We start from the raw sequence: 25,816 nt of genomic DNA on the forward strand, positions 1-25,816 counted from the left end.
GCATGTGTGTGTTTGAATCACACGAGGAAAGAATATGTTTGCATTTTCACAAACACAATTTACAAGAACTGGCCTCAGAATTTCTCCACAGATTTGTTCCAGTGCTTGTGTCAGCATCCCAGCACAATTTCTGCATGAGTGCAGAGTCAAGGGTGACTCACTAGGAGCCACAGAGCACAGTAATGCACAGCCACATCCCAGAGAAGATGCCTTTGATCATCAGAGGAACTGTATTCTTTCCAACAAAGAAAATTCCAGAGAACTTGATTCTTCTGGGCAGGATCTCCACCCCCCATGGGGGTTTTAGATTAGAACTACATTTATTGATTGGTCCAACATCCAAACAGAACAAGTGCAGAAACACAGGATTCTGTAGAACAAAACCCAGACTGTCAAGGATGCATATTTTCTTCCATATTATGATGTGGTGAATTTACTCACGTGTTGGGAAACTGAGCATGACTTGGAGTATTCCTAAGTTTCTATCAGTAAAAGATACATTAGATCAATGATTTTAATAAGGAATGGAAGAAATTACTATGCTGGGAATCTTACAGAGAGGACTGGAAAAACATTTCCCCATGGTTTCATTATTTCCAGACATTTCATAGCTCTAGTTTTTCCTATAAAAGTGTTCTATTAAAGAGTGAAAAATAACTCCATAGGTTTGATCCAACAAAACCTCTTGAATGTCCTTCTTACCTCCATGGGAGCAGGTCATGGTGGGGATGTATTTAACTTTGTTATTTTCTTACCTCTTTTCTCTTATGGTTTTGTTTTGTGTGTCTCTGTGTTCAAACCAGTCAGATATTAAAACCTTTTTTCCAAATAATATTTCTCAGGGTTTTTTTTAGAATTTTGTTGTTTGACTCTTGTGGTCTCTTTTCTGGTTCGAATATCCACCCCACGTCTAAAAGCCAAAGCCCACGCTACTTAAAGGCATTTACAAGAGACCAAAAGTGTTGTAAGGCCTTCTTGGTAGTGGCGTCTGGAATTCTCACTCACATATGGTCTGAGAGTCAAAAAGTGTGGAGAACTTAAGATGTCTCTTAAAGACTTATCTATTTACTCAAGCATTCCCTGGCTTTGAATCCCACTACACTGCTGTATTATTAATGGAATGTTTTTAATGTATTAATGATGTTATACTGTTCCACATTTTCATATCATATTTTATGGATTGTTTATGTAAAATGCTTAGAGATATTAGGATATCAAGCTGTATACAAGTGCTTGAAATAAATGAATAAGAATAAGTCTGTAGACAATGCAGATGGCAACTGTATCTTAAACACAACATCCATCTCTCCAACACAAAATATATCCAAACAGTTGCCGAACAGTTATGCCACATATGTGGCCTGCATAAGCTGCCTCTGTAGTCCACCATGGCTGTCCTGCCCTCAGTTATGACCTCGTACTGCAGCCACCACCATGCAGGACATTCAAGGAGAGTCATCCCCATGTACCCTGTTTCCCAACAAACTCAGCTCCTAAAAGCCCACCAAAGACCAGTTTTCCTTGTTGCACTAACTAAACCGTACAATTTGTGGGTTGGAACCAGGACCTGCCTTCCTCAGGAGGAAGAGCTCTGCTCATAGAAAATCTCTTCTCCCTAGTTTTGGGGATTGCTCCTTCCCGCCCCCAACACCACAGCTCACTCCATTCAGCAGGGTCTTCTAACTCTCTGTGTAGCATGTTCAGGGGGTGTGAAATCCACTTCCACCAGCACAGTCGATCTGGATCCAACCCTTTTCATTCATTATAGTTTTGCCCAATAAGAAACATTCTCTGAGCAGATTACACAAAGTGAAAAGAGTGCCGTACAGTACAAAAAAGCCACCATAGGAATAATTTTATAAATACATAAAAAGAGCAGTAAAATCTAAAACTATGCTATCTGGCTTCTAGTTCTGTGAAGGTCAGATCAATTAGCAAGTCTGCATTCTTATTTCCAGAGCTGCAACCTATTCCAAATATGGAACTAATAGTTAAACCTGCAAACTTGGGTTCCTATTTGTTTTGTTTTTTTGTTTTAATATCCTCCTCGCACTTGACACAGTTGTGTGACTTTTGGACACAAGGTGGCGATGTTGAGCAAATTCTACTGGTACTGTGACTTAAATGTTGAGTTTCCTACCGTGCACATTGGCATCCTGACCACTAACCACGTCCTGTGGCTTACTCTTCTTTTACCATTTGATACTTTTTAGAAATTACTTACCAACTGGAAGACATCTGCCACATTTCATCAAATCTTCTCATACAGTGGAGTCTGCAGAGCAAAGCCCAGAAACTGCTGAGAATAATACCAAAGTCCTTCCAAATGCTTCTGTCTTCCTTGATCCAGGGAATGTCTCATCTTTGGGTCTTGGCTGTGTTTGTCATGTCAGTCCTAAGTAAGTGATTCATTTCTGCACCATGTTAGGAGGGATTTTTGGGGTGGTGGTGGTGGCTGTTTTGTTTTTGTTTTGTTTTTGCTTCATATACCCTTGAGTGATAAGGATCCTCTAAATCTGGGGTAGAAGGTGGTTGAATGGAATCTACTGGAAGATATCAGGGTGATTTGCAGTAGATCTGCAAGGATTCCTGACTCTCACTTGTTTAACAAACTGAAACTGAATCCTGGCAAGACAGAAGCCCTGTGGGAGATAGGCTCATAGCCTGTTCTGGATTCGGTTGCACTCTCTCTGAAAGATAAGGTCCATAGTTTGGGAGTACTCCTAGATCCATCATTGTTGCTGGAGGCCTAAGTGGCCATGGTGGTTCGGAGTGCCTTTTGCCAGCTTTGACTGGTTCACCAACTACGGCCTCTCCTGGACAGGGATAGCTTGACCACAGTGGTACAGGTGCTAGGAACCTCAAGACTGCATTACTGCAATGCACTCTATGTGGGGCTGGCCTAAAGGCTGCTCCAGAAGCTGGAGCTAGTGCAGAATGCAGCAGCTCGGCTGTTGTCAGGAGCTTCCCCTTTTCATCACGCAACTCCTTTGCTGAGGAAACTGCACTGGCTGACTATCCACTACTGGGCCAGGTTTAAGGTTTTTGTATGAGTGTACAAAGCCCTAAAGAACTTGGGACCAGGATACCTGAGAGAGCGCCTTCTCCCTTACTAACCTGCCCTGTCACTGAGGTCATCGGAGGACTTGCTCCTGGTGGTTCCACATGGACCTATGGCACGATTGGAGTCCACCAGGAGAAGAGTCTTCAGCGTGGTGGCCCCCTTTCTTTGGAACTCCCTGCCCCTGGAAGTCAGGCAGGCACCAACACTATGTTGCTTCCGGTGCCTCCTGAAAACAGCACTGTTCCAGGAGGCATTCCTCAATTGACTACTCATGGTTACTATTGGCATTCTTTTCTTTTTTTTAAAAAAAAGCATTTTAAAGGTGGTTTTTAAACTTTTTATTCTTTTTTTTATCTTTTGTGTTCACCACTCTGATATCTGTATTAGATATGGAGCAGTATACAAATATCGTAAATAAACAAATAAAACAGCAGCAGCAGCAAAGTTACTATGCCTTCACTCCTAAATTCCATTGGTGAAATGAACAAACCTTGAGGTATCCAGAAGTGGATTCTTGTGTGGATAGATTGTGAGCTCTGTTCAATTCAAAATACATTCCTAGGCTCAGAATTTATTCCAAGTGTAGGTATATTATACCAGGCACCATTTGGTGGATCTCAGGATTTGAACACTGAAAAAATGAGTAGATCCCACCAGCAAAAAGTGAGTGATGTAGTTTCAGGATAGAAAGCAGAAGAGTGGATCTTTTAAAATTCGAAGTGTATGAAAATGGCCACTGTGTCCTTAGAATGACAGTGTGCAACAAAGCAGGGATGAAGAAAATGTTGGAGGAAGGGGAGATGTGAGAATAGATTATTTCTGAAATGATTCTCAAGTTGCTAAGAGCTAAGGAATCCATTCTGGAGTTGTCCATCCATTCACCTGTCTATCTAACATAATCTCTTCTGCCATTATCCTCTTTACAGAAGGGAGCATTGGACAGTCAGTTAACCAAACGGAAGGTACTGTGACTGTTATCCAAGGGAAACCTATATCCCTGAAATGTACCTATCAATCATCATATCCCACAAACTATCCATTTTGGTACATTCAGCATCCCGGTCAACCTCCCATGCTCTTTTTGAGGGAGCATGCAACAGAAGAGGGGAATCGGCAAGGTTTCCAGGCCAACCATGTGAAAAAGGAGAAGACCTACCACATGGAGAAATCTGCCAGCCAGCTAGAAGACTCTGCTGTCTATTTCTGTGCCTTGAGTGACACAGTGAGGTTAGGCAGATAAGAAGCCCATCAAAAACTTGCCAGGGGAAAAAGCAATGGGGAGGAGCCTTCACAGTATCTGCAGACATCTAGGTTGTTGCAATCTTATGCATATGCACATACCTGAGGGTAATGGCACTGAATGCTGTGGGACTTACTTAAATGAATTTCAGGTCAAATAAGTTTGGTTATATGGTATTAATATTACCACCTGACAGCAACAAAAGCACCTCTATTGTTCTACTTGAGTATTCCTGATTGGTCTTCCTTTATTGCTTCAAAGTCATCATTTATTTATTAAAACCCATAATGTGTTTGGAGGGACTTGTGTTGAGACTGAAATATGGGATAAATGAGTTTTAATAAATAACCATCAACTGTGAATATAAAACAAGCAAAAAACCAAAATCAATAAAAATTACACCATGAAGAGAGAAAGGAGGTATTAGAGAATAAAGCCAGATGATGATGATGATGACAACAGCAGCAGCAGCAGCAGAAGGAACAACAAGAACAACAACAACAGCAAGAAGAAGAAGAAGAAGAAGAAGAAGAAGAAGAAGAAGAAGAAGAGGAGGAGGAGGAGGAGGAGGAGGAGGAGGAGGAGGAGGAGGAGGAGGGGTAACAGACAAGACATCTGCAAATACAATGAAACACCCCATGGGTCAAAATCCACACACACAAATACTTAAGAGTTTTGCACACTATGACATTCTGATGGATATCATGGATTGGGATTGAACTTTGAAGTAGACAGATATCTAATGGAAAGAGCTTAACAGTCCAGTGAGCCAAGTTCAAGGACAAGAATTTGTGGGTTGAAACATGGTACAAAATTAGCTGTGAAGTCCCTCTCATTAAAATACTAGAGAGAAAGTGTGGTAAGTGAAATAAGAGCAAAATGTTGGAGGAGACCACAAAACGATCAAGCCCTTTCCCTTCCCTTCCCTGCATCACTCAAACCTTATGAACAGGAGCCAAAATATAGTGCATGCACTGCTCACTGATGAACCAGAATTATGGATCTCTCTACTAGCCCCACTTCTGAAATGAGCTAGAATTGTCTGGTTGGAAAATGGAGACTGAGTGAGAAATGATTCCAAATGTTTGTGTGAAAAATAACTTCATAGGTTTTATCCACCTACTTGGATGTCCTTCTTCCTCTATGGGAGCAGGTGTGGGGGGTTGGAATGCATTTAGCCCATTTATTTAGTTACCCTTTTGCTCTTATGGTTTTGTTTTCTATGTATCTGTGTTGGAATTATTTTGATGTTAACACCTTTTTAACATCAAAATAATTTTTTGATGTTAAAAAGATGCGGAGTACCTCCTCCTCACCGTGAATCACACCTGCAAAAAGGTAAGTGACTTTCGTACATCCCTAGTTGGACTTAATGCACCCCTTCCAACCCTACTATTCTATGATTGTATAATTCTATGATTCTATGTACCCTCTTTCCAGGAAAATAGGGCTCCCAAAAGACCACCAATGATCCATTTTCTCTTCCTTGTTGCTCTAACGAAACATTTTGATCCAGGATCTGCCTTTTTGATGAAAAGGTATGTGCTACTTCTAGTACCAGAGGTAGTGAGCCTATGTACACCAGTTGCTTGAGGACATGGGAGGGGGGGGGGGCTGTTGCACTCATGTCCTGCTTCTGGCTCTCCCATGGGCAGCTGGTTGGCCACTGTGTGAATAGAATGCTGGACTAGATGGATCCTTCCTGATCCAGCACAGCTCTTCATATGTTCTTATTTTGTTGTGTTGTGTTGTTTAATTGTATGTTTGAAAGTTTGTTTACATTTGATGGATTGTAACATATCCTTTCTCCTAATGGCTATGGTGTGTGTGTGTGTGTGTGTGTGGGGGGAAGTTATACGGTTCAGATTTTAAATGTTGTCTCCTGATCGGCTGTTCCTTTTTCAGTTGGGAGAGGGAGGGAATAAGTGACACTGGGTTTTCTTTAGAGGTTTAAATAGGGTTTGGCTTTCTTAGGGGTAGGATAGGGCACTGGGCTGTAGCCTGAGTGGGGCAAGGGGTTAGATTCTCCTGGGAGGTGGAAGGAGGTATATTTATTTTTTAAGCCATATTATTAGAAGGGGTAGATTAGGTAAGGAATTAATAAAAATTTGAAACAATAATGTTACCACATAAAACTCAAACTGCACTGAAGCATTTTATACCTTTTAAAATGAAGTTTTATTTTTGATTAGTTCTTTCAAACCACACCATTCTCGGTCTTGTTCATTACCAGAAAAAGGGTTAGATGAAACTATGAAAGGAAAATACTATAGCATATGAACGTACACACACACAAATGGAAGGCTCTCTCCTCACGAGAAGGAGGGTGGTTGGCAGCATGCTAATAAAGGTTTATAAAAAGGTTTTCTTTTAAAAAGGAGAAAAGCACAACAGCAGTGGTTGCTGAAGTTACAGTTGATGCATTCCTTCCACACACATTCGCTCTAAGGTATTATCTCAGGGAAGAGGTTGAGAGAATATAGAGAAACTGACATTCTGGAGCTAGAATTTGTACGTGCTGATGTAAAAATATTTATGAGGAGTGGTGATAATATAATAATCACAGGTGGGGGAGGGATGATACGTCACAGCCTTCCTCAGGAGGAAGAGCTCTGCCCATGGAAAGTCCTCCTGATGATATTTTGCGGATTACCACCCACTCCACAGTTCACTCCATTCATCAAGGCCTTCCGACTCTCTGTGGACCATTTTCACAGGGTAGGAAGTCAGCACAGTTGATCTAGCTTAAATCTGGACCCAAACCTATTCATTCATTCATTTTATTTTTTTTGTCCAATAATAGACATCTCCGGGCAGATTATAAAAACCTAAACAAATTAAATACAATACCAAGAAGAAAACATAGGGATAATGTCATAAAATATATAAAAACAACTGTAAAATCCAAAAGTTTACAATCTGCCTTCTAGTTCTATGAAAATGAAATCAGTTAACAAGTCTCCATTCATCTGCCCAGAGCTGCACCCAAATCTGGAAATAACAGGAAAACTTGTAACTTCCAACTTCTAAGAAAGAAAGTCAGACTTGAATATAGGGAGTTCAAACTGTTCTTTTTGCCCCTTGGGTGGAGTTAGGAAAGCTGAGACCTAACTTTAAGTTACTCCTATATTTTTATATTCCACTAGGCTCTTCCTTATACTTGAAGCTGTCATATTGGTTTCAGACACAAAGTGGCGATGTTGACCAAGTTCTACCCATCTGTGACCTATAAAATGTCAGTGAGTTTCCTACAGCTTACATTAGCATCCCGACCACTAACCGCATCCTGTGGCTTACTCTGCTTTTACCTTACACTGCTTTTTAGAAATTACTTCGCAAGTGCGAGATATCTGCCACATTTCATCAAATCTTCTCATACAGCAGAGTCCGCAGAGCAAAGCTCAGAACCTGATCAGAAGAATACCAAGGTCCTTCCAAATACCTTGGTGGATCTCTCTTTTGGAAAATGTCTCTTCTTTGGGTATTGGCTGTGTTCGTCATGTCAGTCCTGAGTAAGTGATTCATTTCCTCACTATCCCCCCCCCCCTTTCATGTAGCCTTGAGGTTTCAAGATCCTCTAAATCTCGTGTGTATGGTGGTATATTGGGATCTAGTGAAAGATCTTCGGGTGATTTCCAGGAGATATGCAAGGATTTCTGACCCTCACTTGTTTAACAGTAGCAGCAACAAAGGGAGTTGTCCATCCATTCACCTGTCTATCTAACATCATCTCTTCTGCCATTATCCTCTTTACAGAAGGGAGCATTGCACAGTCAGTTAACCAAACGGAAGGCACTGTGACTGTTATCCAAGGGAAACCTATATCCCTGAAATGTACCTATCAATCATCATATAACACAGACACACCATTCTGGTACATTCAGCATCCCGGTCAACCTCCCAGGCTCTTTTTGAGGGAGCATGCAACAGAAGAGGGGAATCGGCAAGGTTTCCAGGCCAACCATGTGAAAAAGGAGAAGACCTACCACATGGAGAAATCTGCCAGCCAGCTAGAAGACTCTGATGTCTATTTCTGTGCCATGAGTGACACAGTGAGGTTAGGCAGATGAGAAGCCCATCAAAAACGTGCCAGGGGAAAAAGCAATGGGGAGGAGCCTTCACAGTATCTGCAGAGATCAAGGTTGTTGTAATCTTATCCCTACATACCTGAGGGTGAGGGCACTGAATGCTGTGGGTCTTACTTAATTGAATTACAATTGACATAGTTTCAGTTATGCAGAATTAATAGTACCACCTGACAAGCAACAACAATGAAAACACTTTCATTGTTCCACCTGAGAATTCCTGATTGAACTTGGTCTTCCTTTATCTCTTCAAAGTCATCTTTTATTTATTAAAACTCATAATGAATTTGGAGAGACTTGCACTGAGTCTGAAACGTGGGATAGAGGAGTTTTAATAAAGAAATATCTACTGAGAATATCAAACAAGCAAAACAACAACAACAACCTCCAGTTGAATAAAAATTAAGAGAGAAATGAGATATTCGAGGATAAAGCCAGATGCTGACAATAAGGATGATGGCAACAGCAACCAGAGCAGACAAGATATTTGCAAATCGAATGAAACGTCCTACAGGTCAAACCCCAAAGGGGAGAAACAAACAAACAGACTTGACACTTTTGCACATGCTGAAAGTCCAATGAATACAATGCATCAGGAATGGATTTAGAAGAACACAGAGGTCTAATGGAAAGAACTTAACAGCCCAGTGAGCTGAGTTTAAGGACAGGAATGGGTTGACTGAAACATGGTACAGAATTAGCTGTGAACTCCCTTTCATTAAAATATTAAAGAGAAAGTGTGGTAACTTCCAAAATGTTGGAAGAGACCAAGAAACAATCAAGACCACCACCACCCATTTGCTTCTCTCCCACCTTATGAACACAAGAAAAAATATTGTGCATGCACAATGCACTGATGATCCAGAATTGTGGCTCTCTCTCATACTAACTAATCCCACCTCTGAGATTACCTAGAATTGCCTAGTTGGAAACTGGAGACTGGGAGAAAAATGATTCCATATCTTTGATCTAGCAAAGCTACTTCAACATTTTTTTCTTACCACTGTGGGGGCAGGAGGTTCTTTATACTGAACGGAGAGGATCAAATGTGCTAAAACAAATACATCCTACCTTGTTACTTTGTTGTAGGTTATTTCAGAAGATGCTATAGATCTCTCTGAAGATGCTATAGATCAGGGCTTGATGAAATTTCTACCTTTTTTATATATCTCGCTTTAGGTTCTCTGGGTAGAGCTCAGACGATAGAGCAGCCAAGAACAGCTACAGCTCTTGAGAGAACATCCTACAACCTTGCATGCAACCTCTCTTCAGTTTCAACAGAAATGATCCAGTGGTACCGTCAGTTCCTGGGCCACAGACCTCAGTACGTTGGTGGTACATACCCGGGACTCACTGAGAAACAGAACACTCCCAACAGCACATTGTACTTTGCTAAAGACAAGAGGTCCGCTACACTTCTCTTTCACAATATCGCTCTGGCAGACACTGCGGTGTACTTCTGTGTTCTTAGTGATGCACAGTGTGTCAGGAGGGACCGTTGCCATACATGAACCCCTCTCAGAGGCTGAGCAGGAGGAGGAGCTCTGGCAGCCTGAAGTGGAGTGGGCACAGAGGGGAAGTCTCTCACTAGAAAATGGGCAAGCAGTCGTTCGTGGCTTCTTTGCTGGTGAAAATGATGAATGTGAGAGGAAGGCTTGAAACTCGCCCATTCAAATCTCGCTGCACCCAAAACTCAGTAGGGATCCCAAGGCAAATGACTGTTCCCCAAATCTGAAATCCCTCCTCCAAGTGGGTGATGATATTGACCTACTATGGAACTGGACTGTTTATAACAGGGGCGGGAAACTTGTATGACCAGATGACCATATCTCTTTCCCCTGGCCCTCCCCCCTTTCCCCACCACTGATGAGGTGGTGGTTTCCTGGCCTGTTTGTAGTTTTCCCCCTTTGTAAAAGGTGCCCATGTTGGGGCAAAAAATCCCAACTTCATCTGAGCTAGTGGTGACCAACCAGGAAAGAGATCTTGGGGTTGTGGTGGACAACTCAGTGAAGATGTCAACCCAGTGTGGAGCCGCTGTAAAATAAGGCAAACTCCATGTTAGGCATAATTAGAAAAGGAACTGAGAATGAAACTGCCAATATCATACTGCCCCTATACAAATCTATGGTGAGAACACACTTGGTATACTATGTACAGTTCTGGTCACCACACCTAAAAAAAGATATTGTAGAGCTTGAGAAAGTGCAGAAAAGGGCAACTAAAATGATCAAGGGACTGGAGAATCTCCCCTATGAGAGGAGGTTACAACAGCTGAGATTGTTTAGCTTGGAGAAAAGGAGGGTAAGTGGAGAGATGGCAGAGGTCTGCAGAGTTATGCATGGTGTGGAGAATATGGATAGGGAGACATTTTTCTCCCTCTCTCAAAGTACATCATGAAGCTGATGGGTGGGAGATTCAGGACAGATGAAAGGAAGGACTTTTTCACACCTCGCATAGTTAAACTATGGAGTTCACTACCACAGGATGTAATGATGGCCACCAATTTGGATGGCTTTAAAAGGGGGGTGGACAAATTCCTGGAGGAAAAGGCTGTCCATGGCTACTAGTCCTGATGGCTACGTGCTACCTCCAGTACCAGAGGCAGTGAGCGTATCTACACCAGTTGCCGGGGAACATGGGCAGGAGGGTGCTGTTGCACTCAGATCCTGCTTGTGGGTTTCCTGTGGGCAGCTGGTTGGCCACTGTGTGAACAGAATTCTGGGCTAGTTGGGCCCTTGCTCTGATCCAGCAGGGCTCTTATTATGTTCTTACGTTGAAATGCCTCTCCAAAAGTTCCTAGTCACATGTCGTAAGAGCTCTAAGTGACAACATACTGGCATTCTGAGCCCAGCCATTTTGCCTTTGGCTCCACCCACCACAGGACTGTGGCCCCCAAAAGGTTCTTTGCAGTAGAATTCAGCCCTTGAGCGGAAATAATTTGTGGCCTAGAAATAGGATGGATCGGAGCTGGCATCAGCCCCCGAATGGGTGCCATGTGTGGCATTCCTACGGAGTTGGAGTGCGTCTGCTGGCAGGGCCTGGTTTCTTTCTTGAGGCTTCTCCTGTCTGTTACCATCATCAGCTGACCAGCCTCTCTTCTCCTCCCCAGCTATTAAAGGGCAGGGGCTGCCAGAGGCATGGATCTGGAGTGTGTTTGAGGTGAGGCCTTTTTTCAATGCCAGCTTGCTGAAACCCTCTCCCACTGGCTACTGTCATTAGCTGACCAGCCACTCTTCTACCCCACAGGTATATAAGAGCGGGGGCTGCCAGAGGCAGTGCCTCTGCCTGGGCCTTCGCATCGTGCCAAGTGCGACGCTAACTTTGCACTTCGCGTCACGCTTGGGGACGCACAGAGAAGCACACCCCAGACCTACCCTGCCACCTTCCTGGGATACCTACAACCAGTCAACAGCAGCAGAGGGCAGCAGCTTCGAAGAACAAGATCAAAGGAGCAAATGCGGGTCTTCGTTTGCTCCTTGCTATCTCTCTTTTATACTGCTTTATATCATTATCTGTCTGTCTGTCTGTCTGTCTGTCTGTCTGTCTGTCTATCTATCTATCTATCTATCTATCTATCTATCTTGGGAAACACATTGGGTAACTTGGGGGGGCAGAGGGGGTGCCCCCATAACTGTGGTCATGAGTATGGGGATGTATGGCATGGGGGATCAACAGGCCAGCTGAGGAGAAGATGGGCTAGACACCTTACGGCTGTCCCCTCTTCTGGTTCTCCCCCAACCAGATGGTTCCTGGTGGCCTTGTCAGCTTGCCCTCAGGTCCGGTGGTTCTGCTGCTGAATGCCAGGTTGGTCCAAAACAAAGTCACCCTCATCCATGATTTGATTGTGGATGAGGGGGCCAACCTGGTATGTATTACAGAGACTGGGGGAACTGGCAGGGGTTACTCTCTCCCAGCTATGCCCTCCTGGGTAATCAGTGCAGCACCAACACCAGCTCAAGGGTTGGGGGGGGGCAGGGTTGCTGTGGTCTATAGGAATGCGATCTCCCTCTCTAGACTTCCTGTTCATTCGAGTCCAGACCTTGAGTGTCTGTACCTTGTGTTAGGTACCCAGGACAGATGAGGGATTCTGCTGGTGTACCGCCCACCCAACTCGTCATCAAATTCCTTGCCTGAGCTGATGAAGGTGGTCTTGGATTTGGTGTTGAAAACCCCTAGGATGATGGTTCTGGGGGATCTCAACTTCCACGCTGAGGATGCTGTATCCGAGGCGGCTCAGGACTTCATGGCTGCCATGACAACCATGGGGCTGGCTCCACATGTCATTGACCCAACACATGTAAAAGGACACACGCTTGATCTGGTTTTCTCGACTGGGCAGGAGGATGGAGATCTGATAGTCGGGGAATTAACATCTGTCCCCTTGTCATGGTCAGATCACTTCCTATTGAGGTTTGGACTCTTGGCAGCCTTTCCCCTATGCAGGGGTGGGGACCTATTAAAATGGTCTGCCCCTAGAGGCTAATGGATTCCAATGGATTCCAGAGGGTCCTGGGGGATTTTCCTGCTGGTATGGCTGGTGCTCCTGTCAAAGCCCAGGTTGCTCTATGGAATGCAGAGATGACTTGGGTGATCAACATGATCCTGCCCAAGTACCCTCTCTCTCTGAGTAGAGCCTGGCCAGCTCCTTGGTACATACCTGACCTGAAGGCAATCAAGCAAGAGGGGAGACAGCTAGAATGCAGGTGGAGGAAAACTCATACTGAGTCTGACCAAACACAGGTTCTTATTGAGGCTTCTCTGTGGTGGTGATGGTGCCCAAAAGATATTTCTTTTCCACCACCATTGCATCTTCTCAGTGTCATCCAGCAGAACTTTTCCGGGTGGCTTGTAGCCTGCTACACTCTGGGCCAGGGAGAGAAACTGTGGAACCCTCAGTCGCATGCTGTGACACATTTTCACAGCACTTTGAAGACAAAGTCCTTCAGATTTGTCATGAATTGGACAACACGATTAATGAAGTTCCATTGACCATTGGTAGAGGTGTCCTGTCCTGTTTCAGCACAGGCCAGGGCCTTGGGCAACGCATAGATAGTCCTAGGAGTAGCAGCGACAGAACAACCAATTCAGTCCAAAGTCATACACTGAAGTTCGGAGGAGGGTTTGCAGGCCCAGGCAGAGGCGAGGTCAAGGCAGTCCAGAGGTCAGTTCACCAGCGCCTGTTTCAGCAAGTGTCAAAGTCAAGGGGGTGTCCGAAAACATTATCTAGATGTATAGCCAAAGTCTAGGAGCTTCTCTGATCGGGTATCTTGAAAGCAAAGCCAAGGTTGAGTCACTGTTGTTTGCAGCAAAACCCTGGTGTCTGTGAGGCGGAATTTATAGCTGGTTGTTAATCAGCACATAGGGATGGCGGAGAATTCCGCCACGGATTTCAGTGAGGCCAAATGCACTGGCATTTGGTCCCCCGAAATCCGTGGTGGAACGGCCTGCCCCCCTGCTCCCCCCACGGATTCCCCCCGGGACGAGGCTTACCTGGGGTGGATGTTCCAGATGGCAGCAGCTCCGGCAGCCGCCATTTGCGTCCGCAGCAGCCAGTCCTCGGCCGGAAATCCGGCTGCGGATTGCCCTAGCTGGCTGCTCTGTGGAGCCACCGCGGAGCAGAGCCGGCCAGGCAGGATTCCAGGGGGGAGGACCAGATCGCCTGCCCCCCATCGAGGATTCCGGGGGGATGGATGGGGCGCCTCCCCCCCCCATGAACACAGTCCGTGAAAAGGTAAGTGACTTTCGTACATCCCTACAGCTGGCTAATTAGGTCAGCGTGTTGCTTTTAAGGGAGGCCCTCATGCTGTGACTTCCATTTGTTCTTTTGCTGGATGCATATGATTCTACACCGTTCAGAGGGATGGATCCCTCAGAGTCTGCTTCCAGTACTTGGGGAAGCTCAGGAACTGCTCGAGAGGGGTCCAGTTGTTCTTGCAATGTTTCCAGAGGAGGACGGTCAGCCAAGGTCTCCTGTTCCTCGCTGAGATCCGGCTGGGGCCCATTGTGCTGGCTCTCCCCCTCCTCTTCTTCCTCAGATGAATCCTCCTCCAGGTAGGGCATGACACGTCCAGAGCACTGTCTGGTCCAGTTTTGTTGGATGAGTTTCAGTTATTGAGGCCCGAGGATGCAGACAAGGTGCTTGGACAAATCCAGTTGACTCTTGCCCTTCATGGCTTATCACATCAAATAAGGAGGGGACATCCGGCTGGGTCCAGGAAGTTGTAAATTCCTCCTTGAGAGAGGGAGTGGTGCCGGCCTCTTTAAAAGAGGTGGTAATCAGGCCACTCCTGAAAAGGCCTAACCGGGACCTGGAGCATGTTAACAACTATAGGCCGGTGATCAACATCCCTTTCCTGGGCAAGATGCTTGAGTGGGTGGTTGCAGGACAACTCCAGGCACTCTTGAATGAAACAGATTATCTAGATCCATTTCAATCGGGCTTCAGGCCTGTTTATGGAATGGAAACTGCCTTGGTTGCCCTGTGGGATGTCCTTTGCTGGGAGAGGGACAGGGGGAGTGTGTGACCCTATTGATTCTCCTGGACCTCTTGGCAGCTTTCAATACCATCAACCATGGTATCCTTCTGGATAGGTTGTCTGGGTTGGGAGTTGGAGGCACTGCACTGCAGTAGTTCTGCTCATATTTGGATGTCTGATTCCAGAAGGTGGTGCTGGGGGATTATTGCTCTGTGCCACGGCAATTGTGCCATGGGGTTCTACAGGGCTCTATTTGATCTCCTATGCTGTACAACATCTGGATGAAAACTAGGGATGGCGGAGAATTCCGCCACGGATTTCAGTGAGGCCGAATGCACTGGCATTCGGCCCCCCCAAAACCCATGGCGGAATGGACTCCCACCCCCCACCACCCCGGGGAATCCCCCTGGAACGTAACTCACCTGTCTTTCAGCCGGCTGCTGTGGCCGCAAATGGTGGCCGCCATAGCGGCCACCATTTGCGTCCTGCCAGGCTGCCGTGATAGGCTACGTAAGTATTTACTGTGGATGGCCCTGGCCGGCGGCTCTGTGGAGCCGCCGCAGAGCGGAGCCAGCCAGGAAGGATTCTGCGGGGAGGGATGGAACGCCTCCCCCCACCGTGAATCCCCCCCTCCACCGCGAATCAAAGCTGCGAAAAGGTAAGTGACTTTCGTACATCCCTAATGAAAACACAAAGGGAGGTTATCCGGAGGTGTGGGCTGAGGTGTCATCAATATGCGGATGACACCCAGCTCTACTCTCCTTTTCATCAAATCCAGGTGAGGCAGTGGCTGTTCTGAATCAGGGCCTGGGCACAGTAATGGACTGGATGAGGCCCAACAAATTGAAACTCAATCCAGACAAGATGGAGGTACTGTTAGTGAGTGGTTCATCTGCCCAGCTAGGTGATGTTCAACCTGTTCTGGAGGGAGTTGCAGTCCCCTTAAAGGATCAGGTTCATAGTTTGGGGGTGCTCTTGGATCCAGAACTGTCACTTGAGGCACAGGTGAACTCGGAGGCACAGAGCACCTTTTATCAGCTTAAGCTGATATACCAACTATACCCTTATCTGGACAGAGATAGCCTAGCTACAGTTATCCATGCTCTGATATCCTCTCGTCTGGATTACTGCAATGCATTATACATGGTGCTGCCTTTGAAAACGGTCTGGAAACTTCAGCTAGTCCAAAATAGGAAAGGAAGTTTGTTAACAGGGACTGGCCAATGGGATCACATTACAACGGGATCACATTTCCAGTTGCACTGGCTGCCAGTTTGTTTCTGGGCCCGATTCAAAGTGCTGGTATTAACATTTAAAGCTGTAAATGGCTGAGGGCCAGGTTCTCTGAAGGATCATCTCCTCCCATATGGACCTGCCCAGACCCTAAGATCATCTTCAGGGGTCCTTCTCTAGGATCCCCTGCCAAAGGAAGCAAGGTGGGTGGCTATCAGGAAGAGGGCCTTTTCTGCTGTTGCACCCCGGCTGTGGGATGAGCTCCCTAGAGAGGTTCACCTGGTGCCTATGTTATAATCTTTCAAGCACCAAGTGAAAACCTTTCTTTCTTTCTTCCTTCCTTTCTTTCTTTCTTTCTTTCTTTCTTTCTTTATTTTCCCCAGCATTATAGCCTTTTAGCATCATAGTCTTTTAACTTTGCTGTTTTAAATCCATTACGGTATTTTATATCTCTGCATTGCTGCTAGGTTTTATCCTGGTTGCATTTTTATACTATTTTCTTATGTTTTTATATTTTATTTTGTTTTTATGCTGTACTTTGCGGTTTTAATTTCTGTGAACCACCCAGAGGGCGTTGTCTATTGGGTGGTATAGAAATGTAATAAACAAACAAACAAACAAACAAACAAGTTCCTTCCTCTGGATTGGGCCCACCCTTCTGTTCCCTCTGATTTGGTTTGACCCACCATTGGGCAACTGTGAGCTTTCCACCATGTAACATTTCCTGCAAATACTCAGTGTGATGGTAGGTTGTGGCATTGCGGGGAGTGTAAAATGGCGGGCTGCTCAAAGAAATCCACCGTGGATTGTGGCACTGCTGCTCCTTCTGAATGAGACTAGTGATGGCGGCGGGGGGGGGGTGAAGTTGGGGAGGGGGACCAAACAGCTTTTCACAGGGGGAGGGGCTCAAATGTGAAGCCAGCCCTGCAAAGTATATGAAGCAATTAAACAACTGGGAAAGAACTTAGCCAGAAGTATATGAATAAGAAAGAACCACACCTCAGAGACCACAAAATTGTTTGTGACATAAGCTTTCATGGACTGCAGTCCATTTGATCAGACAGATTCTTGAAGTTATCTCCAGAGTTATGGGTTGGGTTGGAGGGGTGGAAGAGACAGGAGCAGCACACATGGGGTGTTGGAGGCCAGATTAATAAGCACACCTTAGTGCCCCATTCCCACTTTTAGCTTTCACTAGGGATGTACGAATCCCTTACCTGGCTCCGCGTCGGGGCATCCATGGTAGGGGGGAGGCGCTCTGTCCCTCTCCCTGGAATCCTCCCTGGCCGGCTCCGCTCTGCAGTGGCTCTGCGGAGCTGCCGGCTGGGGCCGGCCACAGCCGGCGTTCCGGCCACGGCCAGGCTGCTGGGGCTGCAAATGGCGGCCGCTACGCCATTTGCGCCCCTGCTCTTTGCCGTGATAGGCTACGTAAGTATTTACGTAGCCTATCACGGTAAAGGCAGCCACGCAAATGGCGGCCGCTACTCCATTTGCGTGGCTGCCTTTACCGTGATAGGCTACGTAAATACTTATGTAGCCTATCACGGCTGCAAGAATGCAAATCGCGGCCGCAGCAGCCCGGCTGCGGCTGGCTGGGAGAGCAGCCACCGCCGCTGCCGCTACCGGCTCTGTTGCCGGAGCTGCCGCATCCACCCCAGGTAAGTTCTGTCCTGGGGGGACTCCGTGGGGTGGCGGGGGGCGGGAGGCCGTTCCACCACGGATTCCAGGGGATTCTTTAGAATCCGGCCTCACTGGAATCCATGGCGGAATTCTCTGACATCCCTACTCTCACACTAGAATCTGAACATCTCTCTCTCTAAAGGCAAGGATATTTCTGCTTGGTCTTTGTCTTCTTTGCTCTACAGATTTTTCAAGCCCATTTCAAATTGGTAGAAACCAAAGGTCTAGAGATGTCATCCTTTGTAACCGCCACACAATTACATTTCTATTTTCCAGGACAGTTTTGGATGAAGGAAGACATCACAGTGAAAGATTTCTAACGTGTTTGAATGTCTCGTCTACGGGGGTTTCTCCACAACAACGGAAGGAGTCAGAAGGAGAAGCCAATCATGGATTACCTAGATTTTTCAAGGAGCTGGATTTGCTCCATGCAGGGCTCCACGAACGAGTGTATCCCACGAGTAAAAGTTGCTTCACAGAACATACTTCTGGGTGGGGTGCGGGGTTGGAGTGAATGTCATCTGACAGGCAGGGCTACTCAAACAATAAGACACCCCCCCTTCCAGGGCCTCCCACCTTTCTCCTTTGGTAAAGTCCTGGGAAGTTTACTCCCCTCCACAGAAATCACTCTCTTTCTCTATCTCTTCCCTACTTCCTTACAGCCACAATCATTATAGGAACAAACTGTTCTCGCTGCCCTGCTGTGATCAATCAAAGCTTTGGAGCTTTCAATTCATGAGGTGGGGGGGGGATCTCAGTAATTTAGGGAGTGTGCATTTTGGGAACAAGCCCCATTGACTACAATAGGAGTTACTTCCGAGGAGACACACATATGTTTGTGCTGGGAATGGAGGGGAAACAAAGGGAGGGGAAACCAGCCCACATTCTAACCCGATGCTGCACAGGAACAAAGGTCTGAATTAGTGTCAGGAATGAATCTGAGCGTGTGGAGATAGTTAGGAGCTCAGACTCAGAATGGGACCAGCCAGAACCAGGGAGGCTACTTCCGTCGTGAGCTCAGATATGGCAAGGAGTTCTTCTCAAGACCTTGGCACACAGATGGCTCAACCTGAACCCCATTCCTCCATGAGAAGCCAGGTCTTGGGGGAGGAGGAGAGTGAGGGGCATGACTTGAGGGATGCTAGGGTCCGTTGCAGAGCGAAGCGGGAAAAGTTACAGGCAGAGCTCAGACACTCCTCCAGGTTGGCTATGCGTGATAGCCTAAGTAGGAGGGCACAGTTGTAAGGGAGGGGCATCCCCCTTAAGCTAGTCTGGCTGGAAGTTCTTGTTCAAGCTGCCGGCAACTTCTCTAACTTCCACTTTGGCTCATCCATTGGTATTCATAATTGTGTGGAGTAGCTGTTTCCTTTGTAGCCTGAGCGTTTCCTAGAATTTGCATTTATAAAGAACCTGGTCATTCACTGATAAAGTAGTGAGCCTGAAGCCTGGTATCTTGGTGTGTGTTGATTGCAAAGAGAGAGGACGAAGGAACGTGACAATTAGTTACTTCTGAAGGCAATAAACCAAACAGTGGAGAATCGCATCTTGGGGAAAGTGCTTTATAGCCTTTAGGGAATTAGAACTTTAAAATGTGTGTTTTTTTTTTTCAATTGAGGGGGATCTCTGGTGTGCGCATTCAGGGGACAAGCCTGCCTGACCACAATGGGAGTTACTTCTGGGTAGGGATGTTGGAGACATTTGAGACGGACTAAAATGAGCTCAGATTTCTAAGAATCCGACCTGCAGAATCTGCTGCAGAGTGACCCTTTCAGGCCTCAGGGAGTCTGTGGACTTTAGGATGATTTTTTTTGTTTGTTTTTTTACTTTCCCAAAATTTACACATATACATTCATAGGAAAATATGCAAGTTTCTGCTGAGGAAACATTGAATGGGATGGTGGACAATACTCTAAACGTTACACACTAAGGTAAATTCTGTAAATACTGACGTAAATACTTGCATATTTTAATTGCATACATAATTATGTGCATATTTTTCTGCATGATGAAAACAAATATTCGCATCCATCTGCGAGTGGACAACGGAACAAAAGGCGCCTGCCAAGGCATGAAACACAGACAGTGGATTTTACACAGTAGACAATAATAGTAGGGATGTATGAATCCCTTACCTTGTTCTGGGTGGGGGTGTCCACAGTGTGGGGGGGAGGTGATCCATCCCTTCCCCTGGAATCCTCCTCGTCTAGCTCCGCTCCGCGGCAAGTCCGCGGAGCTGCTGGCTGGGGCCGGCCGCTGCCTGACTTCTGGCCGCAGCCAGTCTTCGAACGCCAATGGTGTCTGGTGTAGCAGACGCCATTTGCGTCCCCTGCCTTTTGCTATGATAAGCTATGTAAATCTTTACGTAGCCTATCACGGCAAAAAGCAGGGACACAAATGGCATCCGGTACGCCATTTGTGCCCCTGCTCTTTGCCATAATAGGCTACGTAAATCTTTATGTAGCCTATCACGACAAAAGGCAGGGATGCAAATAGCGTCCACTATGCTGGCCGCCATTTGCGTCCAAACAGAAGCAGCAGAGGACAGGGGAGGGCAGCTAGATGGACTGGACCTGCTGACGACCAGGTAGGGTCCATCCCGGGGGATTCCGTGGGGTGGAGGGGGGGTAGTCAGTTCCGCCACGGATTTGGGGGGGGCGGATTCTTTAGAGACTCACTGGAGCCTGTGGCGGATTTCTCTGCCATCCCTATATAATAGGTTTGTGCTGGGAAACACAGGCGCAGGGAACACCCCTTGACCAGGGTCATGGTGAAAGGCACACCCCTGGGCAGGGCTAGCACACCCGAGGTAAATGCGGGGGTTGGGGCACACAACAGCTACACCACAGAGAACCTATTTAAGGAAAAGAATCAGACTTTAAGCAGTCGCAGGAAATCTGGTTTTTCCCTGATAAACTCTGGGGTGGCTGCTGGATGGCCACGACATCATATACCCCAAACGACCTCCAAACGCAGCCAGCTCAGAGTAAATCGCTCATGGAGACAACCCCTAGGAGCTATGAATAATATTTAACAAAGAGCACCCTCCCCCTCACAAAACTTCAAGGAAAGTAGATGCTTGCACTATAATCTTTCCCCACCAGGGGGTGCCACCAGGTCAGCTTCCAACTCTGCTTAATGATACACAATGGATCCTTCAAATACATAAGCTATGGCCCTCTGCTTCAAATCGTGAGACACGTCCTCCAGAAGTGTAGCGAATGTGGTGCCTCCCCACGCCCCCATGCCATTTAGTCCCCGTCTGTCCCACTTTTTAACATCAATGCATAGGAGGTATGTCTTGGTAGCTTATCTATGGTTCCCTCTGGTCCTGTGCTTGATGGTAGCTCATAAGCCTTGTTCTCTGGTCTCCTAACAGGTTGCATATACCGTCATCGGTGACCCATGCATCACTGACATCCAGGCCGGACTAATCTCATGCGTTGTACGTGGGGCTGCCTCTGAAGACGTTTCAGAAGCTTCAGCAGGTGCAGAATGCGGCTGCCCGAGCGTGGATGAAATTGAGGAAATCAGATAATGTGACCTCTGCATTGATGTATTTCCAAGCCCAATTTAAAGTGCTGGTTTTGATCTTTTACACCTTCGATGGTTTGGGACCAAATCACCCATAGTCCTGGTATGGACAAGAGGGCGCAGAGATAACCCTGTCTGGCTCTGGCTCCGTTTAAAAACTACACACAAAGAGAGGGATCTAGCAAATATGCTGCCTCCCCACCCCACCCCCGCCCACCGCCCCTTACTGTTTAGTCCCCGGCTGCCCCTCGTTTTAATATCCATGCATAGGAGGTTTGTTTGGGACAGCATATCTATCGATCGTTCTGGCTCTGTGTTTGATGGGAGCTCAGAAGGCTTGTCCCCTAGTCTCCTCATTGGTCACATTTATATTCATCAAAAGATGGAGATCTCTTGACTGGGGAACAAGCATTTTCTAATTTTAATTATTATTTCAAAAAAAAATTAACAGAAGCCTGGATCCATTTATCCTTCCTTCTTTCCCTTAACACACTCTCTTACACCCAAAATGAAAGAGCTTATGCCTAGTGTGGAGTCTCAAACCTTCCTAGGATTCTGGTCTTCTGATCTGGAAGCTCTGAGACTCCAAAATCAGGGTGTCGAGAGGCTGGCGAGAGGATAAGGCAGCCGCCACATGTTCAGAGGAACAATAAGATGAGAGCCAGCGTGGTGTAGTGGCGAGAGTGCTGGACTAGGAGCTGGGAGATCCGGTTCTAGTCCCCACTCGGCCATGGAAGCTCACTGGGTGACTTTGGGCCAGTCACAGACTCTCAGCCCAACCCACCTCACAGGGTTGTTGTTGTGAGGATAAAATGGAGAGGAGGAGGATCATGTAAGCCGCCTTGGGTTCCTTGCAAGAGGAAAAAAGGCGGGGTATAAATGCAATGAATAAATAAATAAATAAATAATCCTTATTACCATATCACAGACTCCAGGAGAGAGTACTAGTATGGAAAAGAGGGTGCACAGTTTAGCTCTGTCTGTCTCTTGCTCAGTTTAAAAGCTGCACATACAGAGAAGCATGTCCCTAAAGATTGACCAGAGGACATGTCTTCTTCCTGTATGACATTGATTTACCGTTTATTAAAGACACAATTATCCGTTCACTCAGTTGTCCACTAGGAGGCAATGCAGCTCCTATAGACGTTCACCCTCCACTCCACCTCACTTCCCTTTTTCTTTCCGCTAACTGAAAGCATGTGTCATGTTATTGGCTTTAACTGGAAGCGAGTAGCACTTTATTTTTTAAAATGTTTGTGGGGAGGGCATTGCCTCAATTTCCTTTTTAAATTCTTTTCTCATCCCGGGGGTGCTTCCAGGCCAAGGGGTCCTAGTGCTAACAATTAGAAAGAATTGTGCAGCTAGTCCATCTTCTTCTCCTAAATGGATTTTCCAGGGTAAGAAAAAAAAAAAAAAAAAAAGACAGGAGAAGCAGCGGGAAAACAGGGGAGGTTTACAAGTCGATGACAATGTTGTGTGGACCTGCCCTCCCCTATTAAAGTCGGCAAATGAAGCACCTGCAGGGGCAATAAAAGCCTTGCCTGGAATACCCCCAAAGCTCTGCATTGCTTCACAATACTGCCATTCTCCAGCTTGCCTTCAGAGGTTTAGACCCCACCCATAAACGCAAGTGGAATAATAAGAACATAAGGAGAGCCATGCTGGATCAGACAAAGAGTCCATCTAGTCCAGCATTCTGTTCACACACTGGCTCAACCAGCTGCCCTATGGGAGACCCACAAGCAGGACAAGAGCACAACAGCACCCACATACCCATATTCCCCAGCAGCTGGTGTACATACATAGGCTCACTGCCTCTGGTACTGGAGGTAGCACATAGCCATCAGGACTAGTAACCATGGATAGCCTTTTCCTCCAGGAATTTGTCCAACCCCCTTTTAGAGCCATCCAAATTGGTGGCCCTCACTACATCCTGTGGTAGAGAATTCCATAGTTTAACTATGTGCTGTGTGAAGAAGCCCTTCCTTTCATCTGTCCTGAATCTCCCACCAATCAGCTTCATGGGATGTTAAGTATTATGAGAGAGGGGAAAAATGTCTCCCTATCCACATTCTCCACACCATGCATAATTCTGTAGACCTCTATCATGTTACCCTCCTTTTTTCCAAGCCAAACAACCCCAGCTGTTGGAATCTTCCCTCATAGGGGAGATGCTCCAGCCCCTGGATCATTTTAGGTGCCCTTTTCTACAGTGGTATAGTGGACCCAGGGTTTGCAGGCACTTTTTTTTTATTAGCAGGGAGGCCGACATCACCTGCCACCCCCTTCAGAATCTCCTGTTCCCTCTGAGCTTAGCTGCTGCAACTCTCCCAGTAGCTGGGGGAAAATGAATTTTCAAAGCAACAGAATGGTTCCTTGTTGTCCTGCAAAGTATTTCAAGGTTACATGGTTTTGAATGGGCAATTAAAACCCATTTGCTTTACAAAAGACCTGCTCCCAGTAGGTGAAAACTGCCAGAACTGTTTTGTTGATGTGGATCAACACAACTCCCTGTGATTTTTGGACTGTCCTTTGGTGTTGGCTATGGGGACCATCCTGATGAGGATTGGAGGATTGCCCCACCTGTGCACTAGAATTTGGGAGGATTGCCCCACCCATGCACTAGGGGTGTATCAAACCCCACTTACCTGGCTCCGCTGTGTTCCGTGGGGGGGGAGGCAATACGGTCCTCCCCCCCGGAATCCTGCCCGGCCGGCTCTGCTCTGCGGCCAGTCCGCGGAGCTGCCAGCCGGGCTGATCCGCAGCAGGGCCCCCATCTGCTGCCGGGCTGCTGCGGATGCAAATGGCGTCCTGCGTAGGGGACGCCATTTGCATCCGTACGCTAGGCCGTGATAGGCCACGTATATATTTACGTAGCCTATCACAGCTAAAGCAGGGACGCAAATGGTGGCTGTTACGCCATTTGCATCCCTGTCTTTTGCTGTGATAGGCTACGTAGATACTTATGTAGCCTATCATGGCAACAGCAGGGACACAAATGGCATCCCCTACGCCATTTGTGTCCCCGCTTTAGCCGTGATAGGCTATGTAAATATTTATGTAGCCTATCACGGCTACAGCAGGGACGCAAATGGCAGCCACCATGACGGCCGCCATTTGCAGCCGCAGGAACCCTGAAGACGTCGCTGGAGCTGCCACCGCTGCCGCATCCACAGCTAGGTAGGTCCGTTCCGGGGGGGATTGTGGGGGGTGGCGGGGGGGTGAGGCTGTTCCGCCAAGTATTCCGGGGGGCCAATCCGGCCTCACTGGAGTCCGTGGCGGAATTCTCCAACATCCCTACCGCGCACACCACAGCTCAACCCATTCAACTGGTTCTTCTGACTCTCTGTGTAGCATTTTCCAGGGCAGGAAACCCATTCAACTGGTTCTTCTGACTCTCTGTGTAGCATTTTCTGCTTGTGACCCTCTGTGTAGGGCAGGAAAGTCCACTTCTGCTAATGCCATTGATCCAGCTAAAATCTGGACCCAACCTAATTCATTCATACATAGATTATATTTCAGCCCGACAACAGACGTTTTCTGAGCAGATTACAAAAAAGCCAGAAGAAAAAAAATACAATAAAAATGGACAGCAAAGGTATACATTTTTAAATATATAAGAACAACCATAAAATCCAAAACTATAACATCTGCCTTCTGGTTCTGTGGAGAGGAAATCAGATAGCAAGTCTCCATTCCTCTGTCTGGAGCTGCAACCTAGTCCACATCTGGAACTAACAGTTAAACCTGCAACTCCCAAGTTCTAAGAAAGAAATTCAAACTTGATTATAGGGAGGTGAAAATGTTCCTTTTGCCCTTTCAGTTGAGTCAGAAGGGTTAAACCTAACTGCAAGTCACTTCTAATTCTAAATGACTTTGGGGGCTCTATCTTGGACAAAAGGAATAAATATAATGTCTAAATTAATGAATAACTAAATAAAATGTCTAAATAAAATAATATTTTTAATCACATCTGGGGTCCTACTTTTTTTTTTTTAGCCCAATGCTTGCTTGCTTGCTTGCTTTCTTTCTTTCTTTCTTTCTTTCTTTCTTTCTTTCTTTCTTTCTTTCTTATTTATTTATTATATTTCTATACAGCCCAATAGCTGAAGTCCTTCCTTGGGCTCCTCCACACCAGGCTTTTATCCTGCTATGGAGATTGCTTACTCACAGAAGTTTCCAGGTCCTGTACACGACACAGCCCTCCTCTGGGAACCTCCTGCTCTTTGTGAGCTTGATTGCGTCACTTTCCGTGATGAGGAAAGTCCGGCATTTTCCCTCATTCCACCATGGAGTCAACATACATGAGGGTGTACAGTTTAAAGCTGTGTTTACTGCAAATAAAACAACAATGCCACCTAGTGGCTTTGTAATGAAACACATAGATCTCTTTGAGAAGTTTAGTTTTTTTTTTTTTTTCTTTAAGCCATGTGGAAACGAACTGACCAAATCCTACAAAGATTCCAGCAGCAGAAGCCCCTGTACATTGCAGGATTTGCAGCTTTGT

The 25,816-nt window shown here is 46.3% G+C and overlaps 1 gene segment (V, D, J or C); it reads left to right on the top strand.

The window, feature by feature from the left end:
- The first annotated feature begins 7,679 nt into the window (after nt 1–7,679).
- Nucleotides 7,680–25,816, top strand: part of LOC146342781 (T-cell receptor alpha chain constant-like) — a 430,194-nt gene continuing 412,057 nt past the window's right edge. The window contains 1 exon segment of the C gene segment in view: nt 7,680–7,816. Coding sequence covers nt 7,771–7,816 — 46 coding nt within the window.

This window comes from Heloderma suspectum, chromosome 6 (assembly GCF_057233095.1).
Source record: "Heloderma suspectum isolate Gila_16-S chromosome 6, 16-S_ref, whole genome shotgun sequence".
NCBI classification, from domain to species: Eukaryota; Metazoa; Chordata; class Lepidosauria; order Squamata; family Helodermatidae; genus Heloderma; species Heloderma suspectum.